This window comes from Mercenaria mercenaria, chromosome 5 (assembly GCF_021730395.1).
Source record: "Mercenaria mercenaria strain notata chromosome 5, MADL_Memer_1, whole genome shotgun sequence".
Classification (NCBI taxonomy): Eukaryota; Metazoa; Mollusca; class Bivalvia; order Venerida; family Veneridae; genus Mercenaria; species Mercenaria mercenaria.
The window spans coordinates 80,222,818-80,244,466 of record NC_069365.1 but is presented as its reverse complement, the minus strand read 5'-3'; the positions used below and the strand labels follow the sequence as shown (position 1 = coordinate 80,244,466).

At 34.2% G+C, this 21,649-nt stretch overlaps 1 protein-coding gene across 12 annotated transcripts in view; it reads right to left on the bottom strand.

Annotated features, from left to right (window-relative positions):
* Nucleotides 1-4,571: 4,571 nt before the first annotated feature.
* The window catches only part of LOC123557739 (rho GTPase-activating protein 26-like), a 100,809-nt gene continuing 83,731 nt past the window's right edge, over nt 4,572-21,649 (bottom strand). For all 12 annotated transcript variants that reach the window (XM_045349390.2, XM_045349393.2, XM_045349394.2 and 9 more), the window contains 3 exons: nt 18,011-18,127; nt 16,071-16,150; nt 4,572-13,322 (listed from right to left, as the gene is read on the bottom strand). In XM_045349390.2, the coding sequence (XP_045205325.2) occupies nt 13,231-13,322; nt 16,071-16,150; nt 18,011-18,127 (289 nt within the window). In that variant the 3' untranslated portion in view covers nt 4,572-13,230. The remainder of the gene's footprint in view (nt 13,323-16,070; nt 16,151-18,010; nt 18,128-21,649) is intronic.

Genomic DNA, 21,649 nt, shown 5'->3' with positions numbered 1-21,649 from the left:
TCACGATTTCCACTTCACGAATTCACGATTTCACGATTTCAACTTCATGAATTCACGATTTCCACTTCACGAATTCACGATTTCAACTTCATGAATTCACGATTTCCCGATTTCCACTTCACGAATTCACGATTTCACGATTTCAACTTCACGAATTCACGATTTCACGATTTCAACTTCACGAATTCACTATTTCCACTTCACGAATTCACGATTTCACGATTTCAACTTCATGAATTCACGATTTCACCATCGTGAAATCGTGAATTCGTGAAGTGGAAATCGTGAATTCATGAAGCGGAAATCGTGAAATCGTGAATTCATGAAGTGGAAATCGTGAAATCATGAAGCAGAAATCGTGAAATAATGAAGTTGAAATGTCACCACGGGTCTTTCGTAGAATCGAGATGAAACTGTTTCAGCACTCGGTGTATTTTTCACTAAATCAATGACCGTAACTCTGACTGAGTGAAAAGCCAAACAGAAAACGAGCGGAACAACAGCATGGACCCAGACTAGTCTGCGCAGTCTGGTCAGAATCCATGCTGATCGCTTTCAAAGCCTACTGCAATTAAAGAAACCATTAGCGAACAGCATAGATCCTGACCGGACTGCGCAGATGTGCAGGCTGGTCTGGATCCATGCTGGTCGCAAACGCACTGTGTTGGTTTTCTCATGGTGCGGCTCAATTATGCAATATAACAGTCCTAATGTTTCGTGACTCTATATGAAATACTTTTTGGTTGCGGGTTTATCCAAGTTAAAGTGTATTTCTGACAATCATAGCATCTTTATTTGATTCCAAATCACACCCAAAGGATATTCATGTGCTACACAAAATAATCCCATTCATGAACAATGCGGATGAATTATCAATGAACAAGCAGTTCTTATTCAACCTGTATCCACTGCACTGACCATTTAGATTATATAAGGTCTGTCAATGATAAGGTATTCCAGCCCATGGTTATATCACAAGCTGGGTCAGGCAGAGTTCATCTTAGATAAGAGGCACATTAAATTTGTATTTGTTTCTCATTCATGTATATTCGTAGACTGGCATTTAAACAGAAAATAAATCTACCAAAAACCCGCAACCATCAGACATTTCAAGGCTTTGACTAGATACATGCGACAGAATGTTTTGGGTCTTTTAAGCATATTTTGACTTAGTCAAGGCAAAGAGCTATAAAAATAAATAGATTGGCAACTTGAAAGGCATATAGAGCAAATCTCGCCAACCTCCCGTGACAAAAAAAACGAGATCTCGTTTACCGGAAGTGGCGCTTTCTCCACGCGCCATTTTGTATGCGAAAGCAATTATTCATCGGTAAAATAATTATCACCGTATGACCATGCTTCTTTCGATGGCAAAAAAAACGTGTACTTCGTGTCTTAAGACCATTTCATATTAAACTAATTTTGTTTTAGAAGCTAACATGTATTTTAAGTGTAGTTTTAAAGGTACAAATTGTAACTCCATGCTCGCCGATGTTTGTTTTTAGTAAGATAACGCCGAATCACGCCCTGACACGAGCTCACGCGAGATTACAGCCAGTTTCCTTTCTGTGTATTTTATACTTCTTTGGTCAAGGGCCATAACTCTGGTTTGTCTGAATCCCAAACAAAACCTAATGTGTGCAACTTCACATGCTCAATGATATTCCTGTGACGCTTCATGACACTAGGTCAAGTACATTTTTAATTAAGATATGAGGGAACTAAACATATGTTCTTTTATGCATGTTTTATTAAGTCAATGGCCATAACCCTTATCTGGTTGATATCCAAAACAAAATTCCAGACGCACAACTTCACGTGCTTGTCAACAATCCTTTGAGGTTTGATGATTCTATGTCAAATACATTTTGAGATATACACGACACGAATTCGGACAGGCAAGGGCAAATGTAAGTGTACCCCTATAAAAAGGTAAAGAAAAAGACAAACGACTAAATTTTGTTGGATCAAAAAATTAAATTTCTAAGTATGTAATAATATGAGCATTACTGCATACAGAAAAGCAGTCTTTTGCCGACGAAAACTATAGTATTTCATAAAAAGCATACAAGATTGAACTTGAAGCCACCTGATATAAGCGTATATTAAAAGTTAAAAAAGCAATATTTTGTATAAAGTATGATATTACCCACTAGACCTAATATTTAAATTGATATAATACTCTTAAGAAATATATGTCAAAAACCGCCTTAGGCTTAGATGGTGCAATTTTCAGGTTCAGCTTGACGAGCTCAAACTGGATACTCAGTTAAATATCAAAGCTTGCAGTACGTTCAATAGCTGAAGCAAAAGCACAGGTTTATAACGTCCTCAACCATTTCTAGGTTTAATATTGTATTATCCCAATTCAGGTATAACAAGACATCCCTGACGGGAATATCATAGCTATAACAGGTAATAAATGTCAAATGTCATCCAATGAACATTTCTTTCGAGTGTCTTTGAAATCTTGACAGCATATTCAGAGAACAAAGTTTTTTTATATACTGGCCTGATGTGAGATTGTTTGAGAATAATGAGAATGAGAATAATTTTATATGTTTTCACTTCATACTTATAGGAAGAATAACTATACCTTCTTAGCAGTAAAAAGTTTATTTTTAAATCCGCAGTCCATAGAACTATTTGAACAAACTTGAGACAGGCCCATCAAAGCATGCACAGACCCAGTTTGAAGGTTCATCCAGCGATTCAGGAGAAGTAACATATTAAAAGTTTTCTAATGTAGCTCTAGACGCCCCTACAAAATGCCAGGGTGCTACCGATCACATTTGGTGTAATTCTGACCAGCAGTTAAGTAATAAAAACTGCGGATGAAGGAAGATTAAAAACAGAAAACGTTGCTCGACTATCTGTATTTACTACCAGTTCAACCTGAACCATTGGTCCCATGATGGTCCTAAGTCATTCACCTAATCTTTACCATTTGGTCGCGGATATTCTTCATGACACACTCTATCGTGAAAGGTAATGATTGTGCTTTCATTTTGAAATATGACATTTTAAATGGCCCAGACAATAAAGAGGATGTGAAGCAGAAATATATATGAGCCGCACAATGAGAAAACCAACATAGTGCGTTTGCGACGAGCATGGATCCAGACCAGCCTGCTCATCCGCGCAGTCTGGTCAGGATCCATGCTGTTCGCTAACGGTTTCTATAATTGCAATAGGCTTTGAAAGCGAACAGCATTGATCCTGATGCGGATGCGCAGGCTGGTCTGGATCCATGCTGGTCGCAAACGCATGTTGGTTTTCTCATGGTGCGGCTCATATATGCAGAATGGAACAATATACATCTAAGGTATCTTCCAACCACGTTTTATCAATAATTTGAACATATGTCATTTATTTTATCAGAAATAATCTTTTAAAGGTTACCTCTGGTGACCCCGAGGTGAAACAACTTGGGAAAACTTGAAAAAAAATCCATCAAAAGATATTTCTGATGATCTTTACTAAAGGTTCATGACAATAATCCAAATAAAGGATTTGTTTTCTATTTTATACCTCTGCTTGTCCCAAGCTGTTTGTAAAAGACATCAGAAAAGTCTATGCAAGGATGATTCTTACCGAGTTTGGTGTAATCAAAATTAGGTGGAACCATTGAACAAACTTTTTTAAGATCCACCCAAGGACTGTACGAAACAAGTTTTGTGATAATCCATCACGTGTTAAAAATGGTATAAAAAGTTGCTGAAAAGGTATTTTTATAAATATTTATCGCTTTTGTGGTCCCTTATCGTAGTCAAGCTGAAGCATTTAAACAAATACCAAGTTTGATGCAACTCTGACCAGAAGTTCCATAATAGAAAGTAATAAAATTATAAGGAATAAAGGATGATGGGTGACGGATCATCCACAGTTTCCTTCACATGAATCAGGCGGAGATGACGAGCAACTTCAGATGTACAGACTTCAGTCAAGTCCATCCGTGTAGCCAGGTAGGAAATACAAGACTTTGATTTGACAGGTTGCTGTTAGTACGATAAACAAGTTGTGTTTGCTCTCTGTGATAATTTGGCAAAAGATACGGTCTGAAAACATTCGTCCTTAACCTTTGATTCATGTATCAAAAAGTATGCACAAGTTCTGCAGCAGAAATATGCCTATTGCACACTACTATTCCGCTAAAGAACGCTATATGTCACTTGTAATCATAGTTTTATTTCATTTTACAAGTCAAACAGTCTGCAGTTGTTTTCAGTCTAAAGGTCAATGTTACCTTGACTTCACCTTTCGCCTTCTAACCCTAACAACTTCCGTGGTCATTTACTGTTCAAAGGCAATAATATAATGACGTTTAATAGGTGTAGGCCAAAGTGATCTCTTGTTATTGACATTTAACAGTTTTTCATCTTCAAGGTTACAGAAACCTTCACCTTTGACCTACTTATCAACGAAACAAAATGTTTGACCAGCATGGGCCAAAGCATTCCCCAGGTACTGACCCGAAACAAGAGTCAACCAATCGATGGTAAATTGTGAGCGACAGCCTGATCAGACATGCTGCTTTGCAATACACTCTTCAAACAACACAACTAGCAGGGTACTGGTAAGAATTTGTTTTTATTTGTATCATTTTAGATTTACAAAACACAGTTCTACTATACAGTTTAAATATTCTACATATACAAAACACATGAACTTATATTTAACATCTATGATTAAGAATAAAAAAAAACATGAAACCACATGTGACAATTAAAAACCTATTATGACAACAGAATACATTAACAATAGCTAACATGAGACCAGAAAAAATGATTACTTGATTCCAAGATATTTCCATAACAATCATAGGTTTACCTTTTTTTTAAGACCAAACTGTTACCTTTTCAATTATTTGTTTAACATATTGGCAAGACGTGTTCCGAAGTATGTGAAAAGTTTGTTCCTGTAAATATTGTTAAAATTATGCTAATTAACTGCTTGAGGTTTATTAACCCTTACCCTGCTAAATTACTATAATGGACTGGTCCATCATTCAATTTTGGCAGAACCGTTCATCATTTGAAGGGGTGTTTACTGAAAATCTACTGACTGAATAGCGAACAGTGCAGACCATGATTAGACTGCATGGATGTGCAGGCTGATCTTGGTCTGCATTGGTCGCAAAGGCAGAAACACTTGCCACCAGCAGGCTAAAGGTTAAAAATCTGGGTCTAAACTTCACTGTGTTTAAGAATTAAACTGTATTTTAGCAGGGATAGCTGTATTCAGCAAAACAATAGACAAATATAAGAAAATACCAGGTATCATTTTGAAACTCAGTTTAAACAGAGCACTTGCATTTTTTCTTAGTTGGTGAATGGATCGGAAACACAGGAATGGTATGATTGGAAATTTAAGTTTTACTCATACATATAAAAATGCACGGCACTGAAAATATGAGAGCTACTTTCCCTAGTATGGAAATATACATTGTATAATATTGCTTAAACTTTTAATTCTTATCAAAACTGATCAATTTAATTAATTTCAATCAGCAGTGCAACAGAGCAGCTGACAGGAGTATAAATATCAGCAGAATATAATATCTTAAAATCAAATACATTTTTTCTGGCCTGATATATCACAGATAATTTCCAATCATCATGTCATGGCAGACTTTAATCTATGACCCTTAAGTAAATTCCTCTAATGTAGAATCATAAAACTGAAAATATCGACAGTAACAGAATGTGTTAAAAGAGACAAGAATTTAAATCGGAATTATTCTCACTTTTAAGGAAACATAATCAAGTATCATGTTATTTTCAAAATACACAACATTCTAAACTTCAAAATGGAACTTTAGCCTAATAAAATTAGTTCAAAACATTCGATGCTGAAGACTTACTAAGGGCATCTAAATCATTTTCATATCCAATGAGTTGGTCAGAGCACTTATAAAATTTCTTGTACTGTTGATTTAAGATTCTGAAATCCTCAGTAACTTCCAAAAGTAACAAAATTGAAAAATATTTCAAACCATGAGTAAATATCAAACCCTTACTATAACTGGGAGATTACTAAACCCTCAAATATTTACATAACAGCTAATGAAACAATGGAACTACAGTCGAACTTTGTTTGCTCAAACTCAACGGGACCAGCAAAATTTCTGAGTTATCAGTAGTTCGAGCCATTGAACAAAAAGACATTATATAGGGATTTTGCTGGGACCTGACTATGAATTCGAGCGAAGGATCGCTTTCAAATTATCCCAGTTAGAACAAAAGAAGTTTGACTGTACTGCATATTTGGTAATATCTGCAACGTTTGTTTTTCCTCTACTTATTAACAAACAATTTAACTTGCCGTTTCAAAATATCCATGAATATTAATGTTTGTCATATCCAAAAACACGAACATTCACGTTTCAAAAATTCTCAACACCAGGAATGATACCCCCAACCATGAAATCACTTAATAAAGCCCAAATAAAAATGACCAAGTCTACAGTAACACCTTTCTTTAATGCATTTCAATCAAGTATATCTGTAATTATTCTAGCCATATCAAAGTTGAAGCACTTTTATCTTATTCACTACCATAATACAAGCACAAAAATCTTTGACTAAAAGCAGACATTGCCGCATTTTTTAAAACTGCTTTTGAAGAGGTACCTCTCAAAACAAGTTAAAGGTGTCAAAACAAGACATCTTTTATTACAAGCTAAAACATAGGGTACATCATATTTATGGTACCTATCTGTCTTGTTTTTGACACACCAAAAGTTAAACATTTAAATGTTAGATTGCAGTAGGCCTTATAAAATTAAGGCAAAATTTTAGCATATCATCTTTCCAAATATTTACAAGATCACTTATATCTATGATTAATATATGCATTGTATATTAGCTAAATTGTCCTCACAGAGGGGAGATTATCCATTTCCTCAAAAACTATATAGTGTCAGAGGTATAAAAAATTTAATGCAAAGATTTTTTTGCAATAAATCATTAATTGTTACAAGCGATAAAATTCAGTTTAGCATTTTAAGTCAAATATATATTTAACAGCATTAAACAGAGAATTATGACAAAAAAATCAAACAGTTTTGACATATCAGTCTCCTACAGAACAAATTTAAGTACTTAAAATGCTTTTTTTACACTATTCCTAAAAATGAAATTAAAAGTTTCCACTTTGATGTTGAAGTCTTTTTTGACAAATGTCACTCCAAAAGGTTTTAACAAACCTTGATTCCTCATATCACATTTGTGTAAAATTAATTTGAAATCAAGCAAGATTCTCATAAATTATAACTAAAGCCATATAAGGAAAATGTGCCCTGCCCACCCTGACCATTTTTATTTTAAGTAATGGAATGATGTGAACACTGGAAGAAGGTCCCACGGAAATATTAAATTTTGTGTAAAATTATTTTTAAATCATGCCAGTGGTTTCTTTAATAGGATCTTAAAAAAAAATTTCCATACAGCCAAATCAGGAAAATTAGTTCCTAAAACTAATCTGTGGTTTCTTAGGAGAAAGTTTTCAATATAGCAATACAAAGGAAAACTTGCACTGCTCCCTGCTGACATGGCTTGAAAATATTTAGTAGAAGGTCACACAAGGGACATTTCACAAAAGTCATTTCGAAATTGTTCTAGTGGTTCCAGAGGAGGACTACAAGTCTTCCACATAGCCATATGAAGAAAACTAGCCCAGTCCTCTTAAGTGACCATGTTTATAAGCATGGCTGGCCTGGATCTGAAAAAATTTGAAAGACCACCATCAAAGAAACATTATGTGAGCCGTGCCATGGGAAAACCAACATCGTGGCTTTGCAACCAGCATGGATCCAGACCAGCCTGCGCATCCGTGCAGTCTGGTCAGGATCGATGCTGTTTGCTAAAAGTTTCTCTAATTTCAATAGGCTCTGAAAGCGAACAGCATGGATCCTGACCACACTGCGCGGATGCGCAGGCTGGCCTGGATCCATGCTGGTCACAAAGTCACTTTGTTGGTTTTCTCATGGCGCAGCTCATGTGAATTTTAGTTGAAATTGGCTTTGTGGTTAAGGAAAAGATGTCCTTTATAGAACTGTAGATGACAGACAGACAAATGGACGACAGACATCCAAAGATTTTAAAAGCTCGCAATGAGCACTTCATGCTCAGACAGCTAAAAATCAGAAGAAAATTTTAAAAAGTTTTAAAACATAATGTTAACACTAGTTACAAATGAAGGTATGATCTTCCATATATCTTCCCAAGATTCAAATGAAACTGTAACACATATAAGAGAGTCTAAGATAGTTTGGTTGAAATGTCCCAATCAGGTAATAATAATAATCAGCAGATGCAATTTCTTTAGGCCTTTACAACTGTTAGTCTCCATGCATTCTTTATGACATAAATAAATAGAACAATAATTATTGTAAATATTTCACAATTTTCCGAAAAAAAATTTAAGAAAAGTGAAAATATTTTCAACACATACAAAATATTGTTTCCCTTGTAAATTATTTGTTGTTTTAATTTCACACTGACATAATTTTACATCATTTGACTTCTCCGCTTTTGATTGTGGCGCTATGTAAAAGAATTTATGAAGAATTCAAAACGAGACAGTTTGTCAACTACTTATAAAGCATGAACAGAGAAATTAGTCTTATGAGAGAAATTAAGAAAATGGGTCAAAACATCAATATTTATCAGTTTTACCATCCTGTTAATTTTATGGTCCACAGTAGATTAAACAAAAACTGACAAGTTTGTGAAGTATTCAATACACCAGGAGCTAATGTAACAATCTAGAAACCAAACATTAAACACATATATGAAAAATATTCATGATGTACTTAATTTAACACATTTCTGTGAAATATCTTCCTAAGGTATAACTTTAACTCAAATTTGTTCTAAGAAAACAATATCTTAAAATCATCAATAAAAGTAGGGTTACAAAAAATATTTGTGGAGAATCTATATAACTCTTTTTCTTTATTCTTATATTTTTTATTGCACTCTTTAAACAAGGTAACGTTAGATACATTTACTACTAGTCAATTTTCCCCTGATAAAAGTTTTAATAATTTGACGTTTTGTTCAACAGGTGAAAATGCAAAGAAGACAGATTTTCAGTCCATAATTTTCAAAGCAAATGTAAAATTACTTTAACCTTATTAAAAGCCTCATAATGATTTTGTTTATGAGGTGGCTGCTACATTTTTTATTACAAACATAAAATGCTGAATCAGTCGTGTCCAGCATGATGAGGGTTAACATAAAATTAAAAGCCTTATGGGCCTTCAATGGAAAACCACTCTATGCCCCAGCAAAATACAGATAGTTAAACCTGCATTAAACAGCAAGCCAAGAAATTTATGCCATGTCTGCTTAACGCAAGTGACTGCTTAACACAGGTGACCATTAAGGCAGGTTCAAATGTAACTGTTTTAGCTCAGCCGTAACCATGATATTCTATGCTCAGACAGATATATAACAAGCAAACTTGCATATTTCTTGAGATTACTTGTCATTGACAGCTCACAAAATAAACACTACGGTATATTGCTTATTCATCTAAATAAATACAAGAATCATGAAAATACAGGTGAAAAAATAATTATGAATATAAGAATCTTTCACAGTGGTGGAAGATGTGGACAGAAATATCTGGCAGTAACGAGGCTCATCCAAGTTATTCCAAAAACTGTAATTCACTCCCCCCGCCCACCCCCCAAGAGCCAGACTTGTCCATCCACACCTACAACCAGTGACAGATTGTTTTCCTTGCATACTGTATTCTTCATATAACAGAAGAAATGAAATTAAACAAAATATTTTCGAAGCACTGTTTTATCATAGTTGCATAAGTATTAATGCATTCATTCAAAAATTAAAGCACAAGGGGTATCCTACACTCTAGGGAGTAGAATTTTTTCCAGCACCAGCAAAAATACAGGAAAATCCTGCCTGGCAAGCAAGAAGTACATTTTTCTAAACAAAAACACTGACAGGCTTGAAATTGACAAAAAGAACACAGAGAGCACTTCAATATAACTAAACATTTCTACACGTATTTCATTAACTGGCCTCTCAATTCCTATAACTTAGAATACATTAAACAATCCAACTGATTTTAACATATAAATTCTAACACATTAATTTAACATATTAAATTTAATTCTACATATTAAAAAGAAACTGAGAAGGAAAAAGGCATAGAACATAATAAGAAACTCTTTAAGTATTATGGCTTATTTTTTCTTTGGCAATCTTCTATTTGTCAAGAAATTCCTTTTTTATCAGACAAATGAAACTGGAGACAGAAAAAAATATTGGTTAATATTAATTATTCATTAGCTACTCATCCCAAGTAATCTAACTGTGCAGCGTTTGTTTCCATAAGATTATGTTATAACATGTTATTTTATTACATTAAAATTCAATATCAAGACATACCCATTAGTTCAAACAAGATGTTTTGCTTCAATTTTAACATACAATGCTTTAACCTCAGGACTTGCAACTTTTCAAGTGTTTTTTTTTTCTTACAACAAACAGATCTTAAAAACAATGTCATTTCTTTTGAAATCTCAAATTCCTATCACAATACATCAAATATATTTTAAAACATGAAATATCACTTTTATCCAAATCAAGAACAATTATGCTTTTTACCAAAATATGTCCCCATCATCACTATCAATAACAATCCATTGTCAAGTAAATATTTTAAGGTATACATTCAGTGTATATGCTTTGATACATTAAACTTCATTCTCTTCCACAATATTTAAGCTAAATACCATCTTCCAATGAGATGTTTATAAAATACAGTAAGAAAATATATCCAAAATCATATAAACATTCCAGTTTTAGCCAAAATACTTGAGATAGTGTGTAAACAAATTTCCTTTTATCTATTAAACAGTATATATCCTTTTCATTTTACCCCAAAAGATCCAAGAGACAGTTTTAATTACTTACATTTACTATATACATATATATTCGATATATGTCCAGGTGTCAGTAAATCTGAAACCAAAGGACTTTCCCTTACTCAAGTAAGCAAAATATGGGCTTGCCTGGCATCACAGAAAATGTATTACAATAGCACAGAATAGGTTATAATTACTTTTCAGAAACAAATTTTAACCAAACAGCCAACAGAAGCAGTGCTCTAATGGTTAAGGTGCTAGTCGCTCAAGGTGGCAGTCATGCTATAGAGCCCCGCTGAGTCACTACCCCACCTTCTCACAGAACACCAGTATAAGTTTTTCAAGGAAGATAACTCAAGAGTGGTTCAAATAAGCTTGAAGTTTTCATCACAATCAAGCTAAATTAAATAAGTATAAGTATAAACTAAACTAAGAAAGTCCAACTTAAACTTCTGATGAAATACTAGTACATTTTAATATTCATCTGCATTTTCACTGTTAGACTGCAGAAAGAGAAAATATCTTAAAGAAAATACCATGGACATTAAATGATATCTTTTATTCTGTTTGATCTAAAAACTATATAACATTTAAAACATATGTTATAAAATCCAAGTACTGAATTGCACAAGCAGTATGTATATATTACAAGAATGAGGGCTATATAATAAATCATGCAGTTGCTTATCGGCAGGAAAATTTCTGTATAAAAGGATAAATAACCAACATGAGGTCTTTGATGGCAACATCCATGGTAACAACAAATGAAATTCCTTCTCAATGATGCTTTTTACCAAATATGTTAAAGGTATACTAGACCCTAAATTCATATTTAAAAATATGAAAAATGTCTACATAATATTATTATTACAGTTTTATGTGAACATTTAAAATAAACATGTTTATGTGTATTAACAATACTATGCATCAGGTTTAAAATGGTAAATGCTTAACACATGTATAGGTAAACACCTTATTAATGTATACTATTGCTAAAAAACTGGAAGTTATTTTAACAATCTACTGTTAATAATGACTGTAGCTCTACATACACAATTAGTTTACACATGAAGTAGAGTAAAATTTACATTTTAAGAAATTATCTAAAGTGAAAGATGAACACTGGATATCTTTAAGTATGGACTCATAATATTTTAGTGAAAAAAGAGCACTGGATATCTTTAAGTATGGACTCCTATAATATTTTAGTGGAAGAAGAGCACTGGATATCTTTAAGTATGGACTCATATAATATTTTAGTGGAAGATGAACACTGGATAGCTTTAAGTATGGACTCATTTAATATTTTAGTGGAAGAAGAGCACTGGATATCTTTAAGTATGGACTCATATAATATTTTAGTGAAAGAAGGGCACTGGATATCTTTAAGTATGGACTCCTATAATATTTTAGTGAAAGAAGAGCACTGGATATCTTTAAGTATGGACTCCTATAATATTTTAGTGAAAGAAGAGCACTGGATATCTTTAAGTATGGACTCATTTAATATTTTAGCGAAAGATGAGCACTGGATAGTTTAAGTATTGACTCCTATAATATTTTAGTGAAAGAAAGCACTGGATATCTTTAAGTATGGACTCCTATAATATTTTAGTGAAAGAAGAGCACTGGATATCTTTAAGTATGAACTCCTATAATATTTTAGTGAAAGAAAGCATTGGATATCTTTAAGTATGGACTCCTATAAATATTTTAAGCGAAAGATGAGCACTGGATAGCTTCAAGTATGGAATTTATGTGACAGGTAGTGTGTAATATTTAGACCAGGATCTCTTTTGCACAATGAAATAATTTTGGCTAAATTATTTTCTGGAATTGTGTTTCATGAAATAAATAAATCATCTTAAAATGCAATTCTTTAAAAGCAATATTCCCAAATTACTTTCTGCCTTTGATATTTCTTCATGTTTATAAATGGAATCAAGCACCTGTGAATCATAACTTAAATAAAAGTATTAAGCGATGTCATTTTCTATGAAGTTTTGTTACAAATGCATCCCTATGCAGCTGTGAAATCTATAGCTTTTATTCTCAATCTCTGGTAAAGCTACATAAAAATCATGTTGTGAATTTTCCATAATTTTTCAGGGATACAACACAGAATTTAAAACCTAGGTAGAACCTTCTGTGACAGTTGAGGGGTATGCTCCCCTATTCAATTTGGTTTTGTTTTTAATATTGTTTCTCTCAAACAAAAAGCACCAAGGTGGTCATCTTGATCTTCCTCCCTGTAGCTCTATACACCACTGTATATTTCATATTTACTGTCAGGCTAATGTATCTTCTAAACAGTCCCAAGCTGACGTGTGTCAGTCTATATATTCTACGTAATTCTCGGGTATCAGTCCAACTTTACCATTCAAAGACCCCTCTAACCAACCAGGCTCTTTGGAAGGTCTCACTGCAAAACAAAATCATATATAACTTTGCTTCATCAAAATATTATTGATTTTCTTTTTGAATAAAATATATTTTAAAGTAGTGCTTATTTATAATACTGCCATCTTTTACTTTTTTTTCAAGGAGGTATTTCAAAATTTAAGGCTACTTTTGAGAATTTCCTTGACTTTTCCATGATAAGATATGCAGTTTTCCAGAAAAAAGAACATTTCCATAACTTTTTTCCATGACAAAATCAATTAATAAATAAATGATCATGTCTTCTAGTGGGATAAAATACAGTACAAAGGTACTATATTCTCCAAAACTCTTCTTTGCAGAGTTACTGTTCCTTACACTCACTTCATATCACTGCAACAGGCTAATGTCAAGATTTTTGACGAAATATCGCATCTGCATAATATGAAATAAGGCACTGCCTCAATCAGGAATCGATCCGACTTAAACTCATCCCAGAAGATTTGAAAAGAACTGTCTAATGACAGCACAGAATGACATATATTTTAATTCAGTAGTAAATATCTCATTCGGTAAAACACATGTTACTATAGAGGGACTGATCCAGATTTTCAGATTTTCATTGCTACGCGTAGGATCGATTCCCTATCAATTTAAAGGTAGATTTTGGAATAAAAACACACTGCCCATATTGTATTGTATAACATGTAATTTTCCCCTCTTGGATAGGCACACCCTCCGGAGAGGTATATTTATTTATATGAACTATGCTCATTAGGTGCTTTTATTTACAAGTGCACACTATGTTCAAATATACCATTTATCTATATTTGTACTGATGTGCAAGACGTTGTGGTTCGGACAGGTTATGTGGACACTTATTAGGCACAAGGAAAAAGCGTATTCTTCCAACAAGAGGGCCATGATGACCCTATAATGCTCACCTGGTTAAATGGTTGCTATGAAGATTTGCATTTAAGCTTGACCCCGGGGTCATGATTTGACCAAACTTGGAAGAGATCCACTATGCAATGCTACACACCAAATATCTAAGCTCTAGGCCTTCTAGTTTATTTCTAGACATTTTTTGGAAGATTTTCCTATGTACAACCAAGTAACCCCTAGGGCGGGGCCAATGTGATGCCGGGGGTCATGGTTTGAACAATTTTGTAGAGGTCCTCTAGGCAATGCTACATGTCAAATATCTAAGCTCTAGGCCTTCTGGTTTATTTTTAGATTTTTTTTGAAGATTTTCCGATGTACAATTAAGTTACTGCTGGGGCGGGGTCAATTTTACCCCAGGGGTCATGATTTGAACAAAGTTTGTAGAAGTCTACTAGGCAATGTTACATATCAAATATCTAAGATCTAGGCCTTCTGGTTTATTTTTAGCAAATTTATGAAGATTTCCCTATATACAATCAAATCACCCCTGGGGCTGGGTCAATTTGACCCTGGGGGGGTCAAGATTTAAACAATTTTTGTAGAGGTCCACTAGGCAATGCTACATGTCAAATATCTAAGCTCTAGGCCTTCTGGTTTATTTTCAGAAAATTCTGAAGATTTTTCTATGTACAATCAAGTAACCCAATGGGGTGGGGTCAATTTGACCCGGGGATCATGATTTGAACAAATTTTGTAGAAGTCTACTAGGCAATGCTACATGTCAAATATCTAAGATCTAGGCCTTCTGGTTTATTTTTAGAAAAATTTTGAAATTTTTCCTATGAAAAATCAAGAGACCCCTGGGGCGGGGTCAATTTTGACCCCAGGGGTCATGATTTGAACAAATTTTTGTAGAGGTTCACTAGGCAGTGCTAAATGTTAAATATCTAAGCTCTATGCCTTCTGGTTTATTTTTAGAAATTTTTTGAAGATTTTCCTATGTAAATCAAGTGACCCCTGGGGCAGGTCATGATTTGAACAAATTTTGTAGAGGTCCACTAGGCAATGCTACATGTCAAATATCTAAGCTCTAGGCCCTCTGGTTTATTTTTTTGAAGATTTTCCTATAGAAATATATGTAAAATCAATTGACCTCGCCCCAAATTTTGACCCCGGGGTCATGATTTGAACAATTTTAGTAGAGGTCCACTAGGCAATGCTACATGTCAAATATCTAAGCTCTAGGGCTTCTGGCTTTTGAGAAGTAGATTTTTTAAGATTTTCCTATGTAATATCATATGACCCCTCGGGCGGGGTCAATTTTGACCCCGGGGTCATGTAGAGGTCCATTAGGGAATGCTTCACACCAATTATCTAAGCTCTAGGCTTCTGGTTTTTAAGAAGAAGATTTTTAAAGTTTTTCCTTTTGGTTGCCATGGCAACCAGAGTTCTGCATGGAATTCAATTCTTTGAACAATTTGTGTAGAGCTTCACCCAAGGAACATTCATGTGAAGTTTGGATGAAATTGGCCTAGCGGTTTATGAGGAGATGTCATTTAAAGTAGAAGTTTACGGACGGACAACGGACGCCGGATGGTGAGTGACCACAATAGCTCACCCTGAGCCTTTGACTCAGGTGAGCTAAAAAATCCGAAGTCAGACACTCTGTGCACGTGCCAGAAGTATACATTTTTTAATTGGATAGTTTATATCTATATATATGTAGGATCAATTCCGTATTACATGATTTGAACATAATTGATTAAAGCACCGAATGATTTTATGTGCAACAGCTCTCACTAAATCACTCAGCAGTCCAGTAAAAGTAATTATTTATGAAAAACATGGAACTACTTTTGGTAGTTTTACACATTTGGATTAATAAATCCACATAATTCCTACTAACCATTTTTTAAAATCTCATTTGGCTCAAAGGACAGTTCTGATGAATTTTCTGCTTCACAGTGGTACAGTGTCCGAACAGTTCTGAAATATTGAGAAAGATCAGTAAAGAAATAAAAGCTGCCATAGGACTGCACTGCTCAACTATTCAAAAGCCTTACCACTAACAAATAAATACAAAGTCAAACAAGAGTGCCAGACTGTCACAAAATATGCCTATCATCAAGGGGCATAATCCAAGAGTTACATACTTGGCCGAGATATTATGCCCACAAATATTGTCAGCAATTTTGGTGAAGTTTGGATGAAAACTGTTCGACTTAAGAGTGCGGACAAATATAATTTCTTTCGTTTGAGCAGACGAATTAGAAAGAAATTATTTCCCCTTAAAGCGATTAAAGTCTCCGCTAGGGGTCACTATATATGTTGCGCACGAAGTTTTTGTGCGTATCAAAAACTGATTGTTAGTTAGTTCAGCTTTGGGTTTCTGACATTACACTACACGAGAAAAATTTTATTTAAAAAAAAACAAACAAAAAAACATCTACTGTTCAGGTGGAAACAAAATTGGCAAAATAAAATATGGTCATGTTTGTTGATCTAGAATATAGTTTTCAGTCATTAGGTCATGTGTTTTGTATTTAAGTTTGATTGTATATGTACAAGTTTGTAACGAAGTAGTTCCCTATCAAAGACATTTTATTGGTGTTGGAACATTTCGATTAAAGATTTACCGAAACAAACTTTAATTGAATTACATGTTAATTATTTTGTACATATATATAATGTGTGTTTTCATAGTGACTGTTAAATTTAAATTCTGATGTTACATAAGCAATTGAAGTTTCATAGTTTGTTATTATGTATTGTGTATGTGTTTGTCAGCGAAGCGACCCAAGTGCTTACCGCAATTTACATATTGAAATATGAATTTTTGAAATGAGTATGTTGTTCATTAATTTTTGTTTAGTCTCTAAGGAGACGTGTTAAAGGTTCAAGGGAAGGCTTAATCAGCACTTTTTTGAGTAATTCAAAGGCCATAATCCCAAGAATGCCTGGGGCAATTTGGCTGGTTATAACTTGGCCGAGATATTATGCCCACAAACATTGTCAGCAAGTTTGGTGAAGATCGAATGAAAACTGTTGGACTTAGAGAGCGGACATGCTTTGGACGCCATCTGCCACCACGGGTGTTTACATAATACGTCCCACTCATTCAGAGACAGGCATATAAAAAGGAATAGAACTTTGTAAAACAGCAAAACAGAATTCTGAAATGTGTGCATTACATGTCAAATCATTATAATGAACAAGTGAATGAAGTTTCAATCCATTCTAACAATTGCTTACTGTGATACAGACTTGCATGCAAATACTTAACCAAATAATTATTATGTACGTAGGCACAGATGAATGAGTGAGTGCAATAGCTCTACCTATTTTCAGATAGTTGAGCTAAAAATTATTTATAAAACACAATAATACAATTGTTAAATATAGATTTAAAATCAAAATAAATACACCTGAACTCATTTTATGACTTTGTAGATGCATAATTTTTTGAAGCCTGTGTAAAGATTTCTTTTAAAAGTATCAAATTCAATGGGTGTTACAAAAACTTTTAAAATAATTATATTTGCTCACTGTATCCATAAAATGGCAAGTCAGTACACAAAATCTAATAACAGTAAAACAGACTGCTAGAAGTCAAAAGAGGTGCTCTAGATATCTGACTAAAGGAAAGGAAAATGGCCAGGGACAGTCTAAAATGCTCATCAGCCAGCGGTAATTCACTGTATTTGACATTTTCATTGTTTTTTTTTTTTTTTACTACACAATGAACACTTTATTAAAAATAATTTTCGTGGTATATACAGCAACTACAAAATGTTTCACATCTAAGGAAACATCTAAACAGAAGTGCTGATAAAATATAAAACAAACCTTCTTTTCTGCTGGGCATTGTTGCTATTTAAAGAACTTCCCAGACTTCCAGAAACACTTCCTGTCAAGTTCACTGAAGTTCTTCCTGATGTTGGAGTACCTTGCATAGATGTTGACCTAAAGACATGAATACACATAATCTAAGTACAAACAATTTCTTGCAAGGCATATGTAACCATGTTTTAACTATCTGTAACCATGTTTTAACCATCTGCTACAGATTATCTATCAACATGCAGTTATGAACAGGATGAAATGTTAGCGCCCTTTAGATTGTTACCTTAAAGGGACATGCTTCCAGATCAACATCAGCATTTCAAAATTTTTGAAACAAAACAGTAAAAGATACAAGATATCGAAAATGAAAACCAGTATTGTTTCATAGATATTTTAATGTTTGCTAAATTTCTTCCCTTTCATATAAAATTTCAATAGCATGCCAAGCGCTTTTGCGAATTTACTACAATGTTTTTTTTACTAAAATAGTGTTTTTAAGATAAAAAGTTCCTAAAAGAAATGGAACCATTTTAAAATTTCCTTCTATTTTTATTGCAATTCTATAAAAAAAATTCTATATTTCAAAAATTTGACATAAATCCTGGAGGTAACCCCGAGGTGTGCAAATTCAATACTTTTGTTTCAACACCCAAATTTTATTTTTAGTTGACAGCAAACAATATGAGATGAGATAATGATTAATGTGACATTAAATGTGAACACTTCTTAAAAGCATTATGGCGGCTGTAAAGACATTTGGACCTTGATGCATAATAGGTACCAGTTTATGGTTATATATATATTGTACCTATGTGTCATACAGGTAACATTTTTCTAAAAAATAAAGAGATACATAACACATCATCAGCACTGATGGTATATACCTTTTTGTTCATTGGTTAGATGATCGGATTATCTATACCATTCAAACATATTACCTTTAAGACATCTAATACCAACATGACCAGAGACTGTGACTTTATTACATGTTATGTCTGGTGTTTACTTTATGATTTAAACAGACAAACAGTATAACGGGTTACATTTCTTTATATGTATAGTAGGAAAAATCAAATATAAAGAAAATTTTATGTGATTATACAAGCCCATGCAAAGACAAAAATCTTATTACCACGAATACAACATCAATCAGTGTTTTAATTTAAATATGGCCCAACCCTTTCTTTACATCCCTCTAAATTTCCATTACAAAACAATTTGTAACAAACTATACAAAAAGCATTAGTACATACAATGTCACACAGAATTTCATTTTGAACCTGACATTTAACAGACTTTATAGTTTTAGAAACAAGACCAATGGCTGCACATGCGATGGATCCTCTGACAAGGGCCAGACCTCAGTCAATATGCAGGAGAGTAATGGTGCTTGACTTATTTATACAGTTTCAAAGCCATTATAATTATAGAACAAGAGCACCGCCTTGTGGGTGCAGACGCTCATCTGATTTTTTTGTCTCTGTATAATAGAAATATTGTCCTACCCATGATTTTCTAAGTCCAAAAAGGGCCATAATTCTTAAACAAGAGCGCCGCCAAGCGGGGCAATATACGCCCGAAGGCTTACATCATAGGATGGGAGAACTTGACTGTTGAAGCCCCAAAGGACTGGAACAACAAAAAGAAAACTTCAAAAAAAAAATCTAAGTCCACAAAAAAAAAATTCAAAGTCTACAAAAAAATCCTTATCAGGTACAGGTATGTAAAAATACACCTTAAAATTGGAGGTACCATCCATGTTGTACCACAGAAAAGTGGTCTCGGTTTTTCCCTACGGCCAATAATAAAAAAGTTTCAAAATAAGCTATTTATAGTAACATAAAAGGGAAGTAATTCAAAAAAAATTATTGTTAGTACAAAAAAAGAGATCTGCCAAATAAAAACAAGAGCACTGCAATGCAGAGCAATATACACAAAGCAAAGTCATATATGACCTTTGACCCTTAAGTGTGACCTTGACCTTGAAGCGAGTCATCCAGAACATGCGCTCTGCACATTGTTGCAATGTGGTGAACATTTCTGCCAAGTTTCTTTGAAATCCTTCCAGCAGTTCAAGAGTTACAGAGCGGACACGAAACAAACTGATATGACTTTTGACCCCTAAGTGTGACCTTGACCTTGAAGCAAGTCATCCGGAACATGCGCTCTGCACGTCATCTTGGTGTGGTGAACATTTGTGTCAAGTTTCTTTGAAATCCTTCAAGGGGTTCAAGTTACAGAGTGGACACGAAACAAACTGATATGACCTTTGACCCCTAAGTGTGACCTTGACCTTGAAGTGAGACATCCGGAACATGCGCTCTGCACGTCGTCTGGGTGTGGTGAACATTTGTGTCAAGTTTCCTGGAAATCCTTCAAGGGGTTCAAGAGTTACAGAGCGGACACGAAATTGCTAACAGACAGACGGACAGACGGACGGACAGACGGACACCAGCGTCATAACATAATACGTCCCTTCGGGCGTATAAAAAAACAAGGGGGCCAAGATGGCCCTAGGTCGCTCACCTAAGAAACACTCCATAACAGTGTGAAACATGTTTGACCTAGAGATTTCATGGAAACAAATATTCTGACCAATTTTCATTAAGATTGGAATAAAAAATTGATCTCTTGCGATAAAACAAGCATTTTCTTAGATATGACCTAGTTTTTGACCCAAGATGACCCATGTTCAAACTCGACCTAGATTTTATCAAGGCAATCATTCTGACTAAAATTCATGAAGATTAACTGAAAAATACAGCCTCTATCACCTACAGAAGTTTTTTCTTTGATTTGACCAAGTGACCTAGTTTTTGACCTCAGATGACCCATATTCGAATTCGACCTAGATTTTATTAAGGCAATCAACCTGACCAAATTTCATAAAAATCAACTGAAAAAAAACAGTCTCTATCGCATACACAAGATTTTTCTTTGATCTGACCTAGTGACCTAGTTTTTGACCTCAGATAACCCATATTCAAAATTGACCTAGATTTCATCAAGGCAATCACTCTGACCAAATTTCATGAAGATCAATTGAAAAATACATCCTCTATTGCATACACAATGTTTTTCTTCGATTTGACCTAGTGACCTAGTTTTTGATCCCAGATGACCCATTTTCGAACTCGGCCTAGATTTTATCAAGGTAATCATTCTGGCTAAATTTCATGAAGATCAGTTGAAAAATACAGCCTCTATTGCATACACAAGGTTTTTCTTTGATTTGACCTAGTGACCTAGTTTTTGACCCGAGATGACCCATTTTCGAACTTGGTCTAAATTTCATCAAGGTAATCATTCTGACCAAAATTCATGAAGATCAATTGAAAAATACCGCCTCTATCGCATACACAAGGTTTTTCTCTGATTTGACCTAGTGACTTAGTTTTTGACCCGAGATGACCCATTTTCGAACTCGGCCTAGATTTCATCAAGGCAATCATTCTGACCAAATTTCTTGAAGATCAATTGAAAAATACAGCCTCTATCGCATACACAAGGTTTTTCTTTGATTTTACCTAGTGACCTAGTTTTTGACCCGAGATGACCCATTTTCGAACCCGGCCTAGATTTCATCAAGGTTATCATTCTGACCAATATTCATGAAGAAGAATTGAATAATACAGCCTCTAT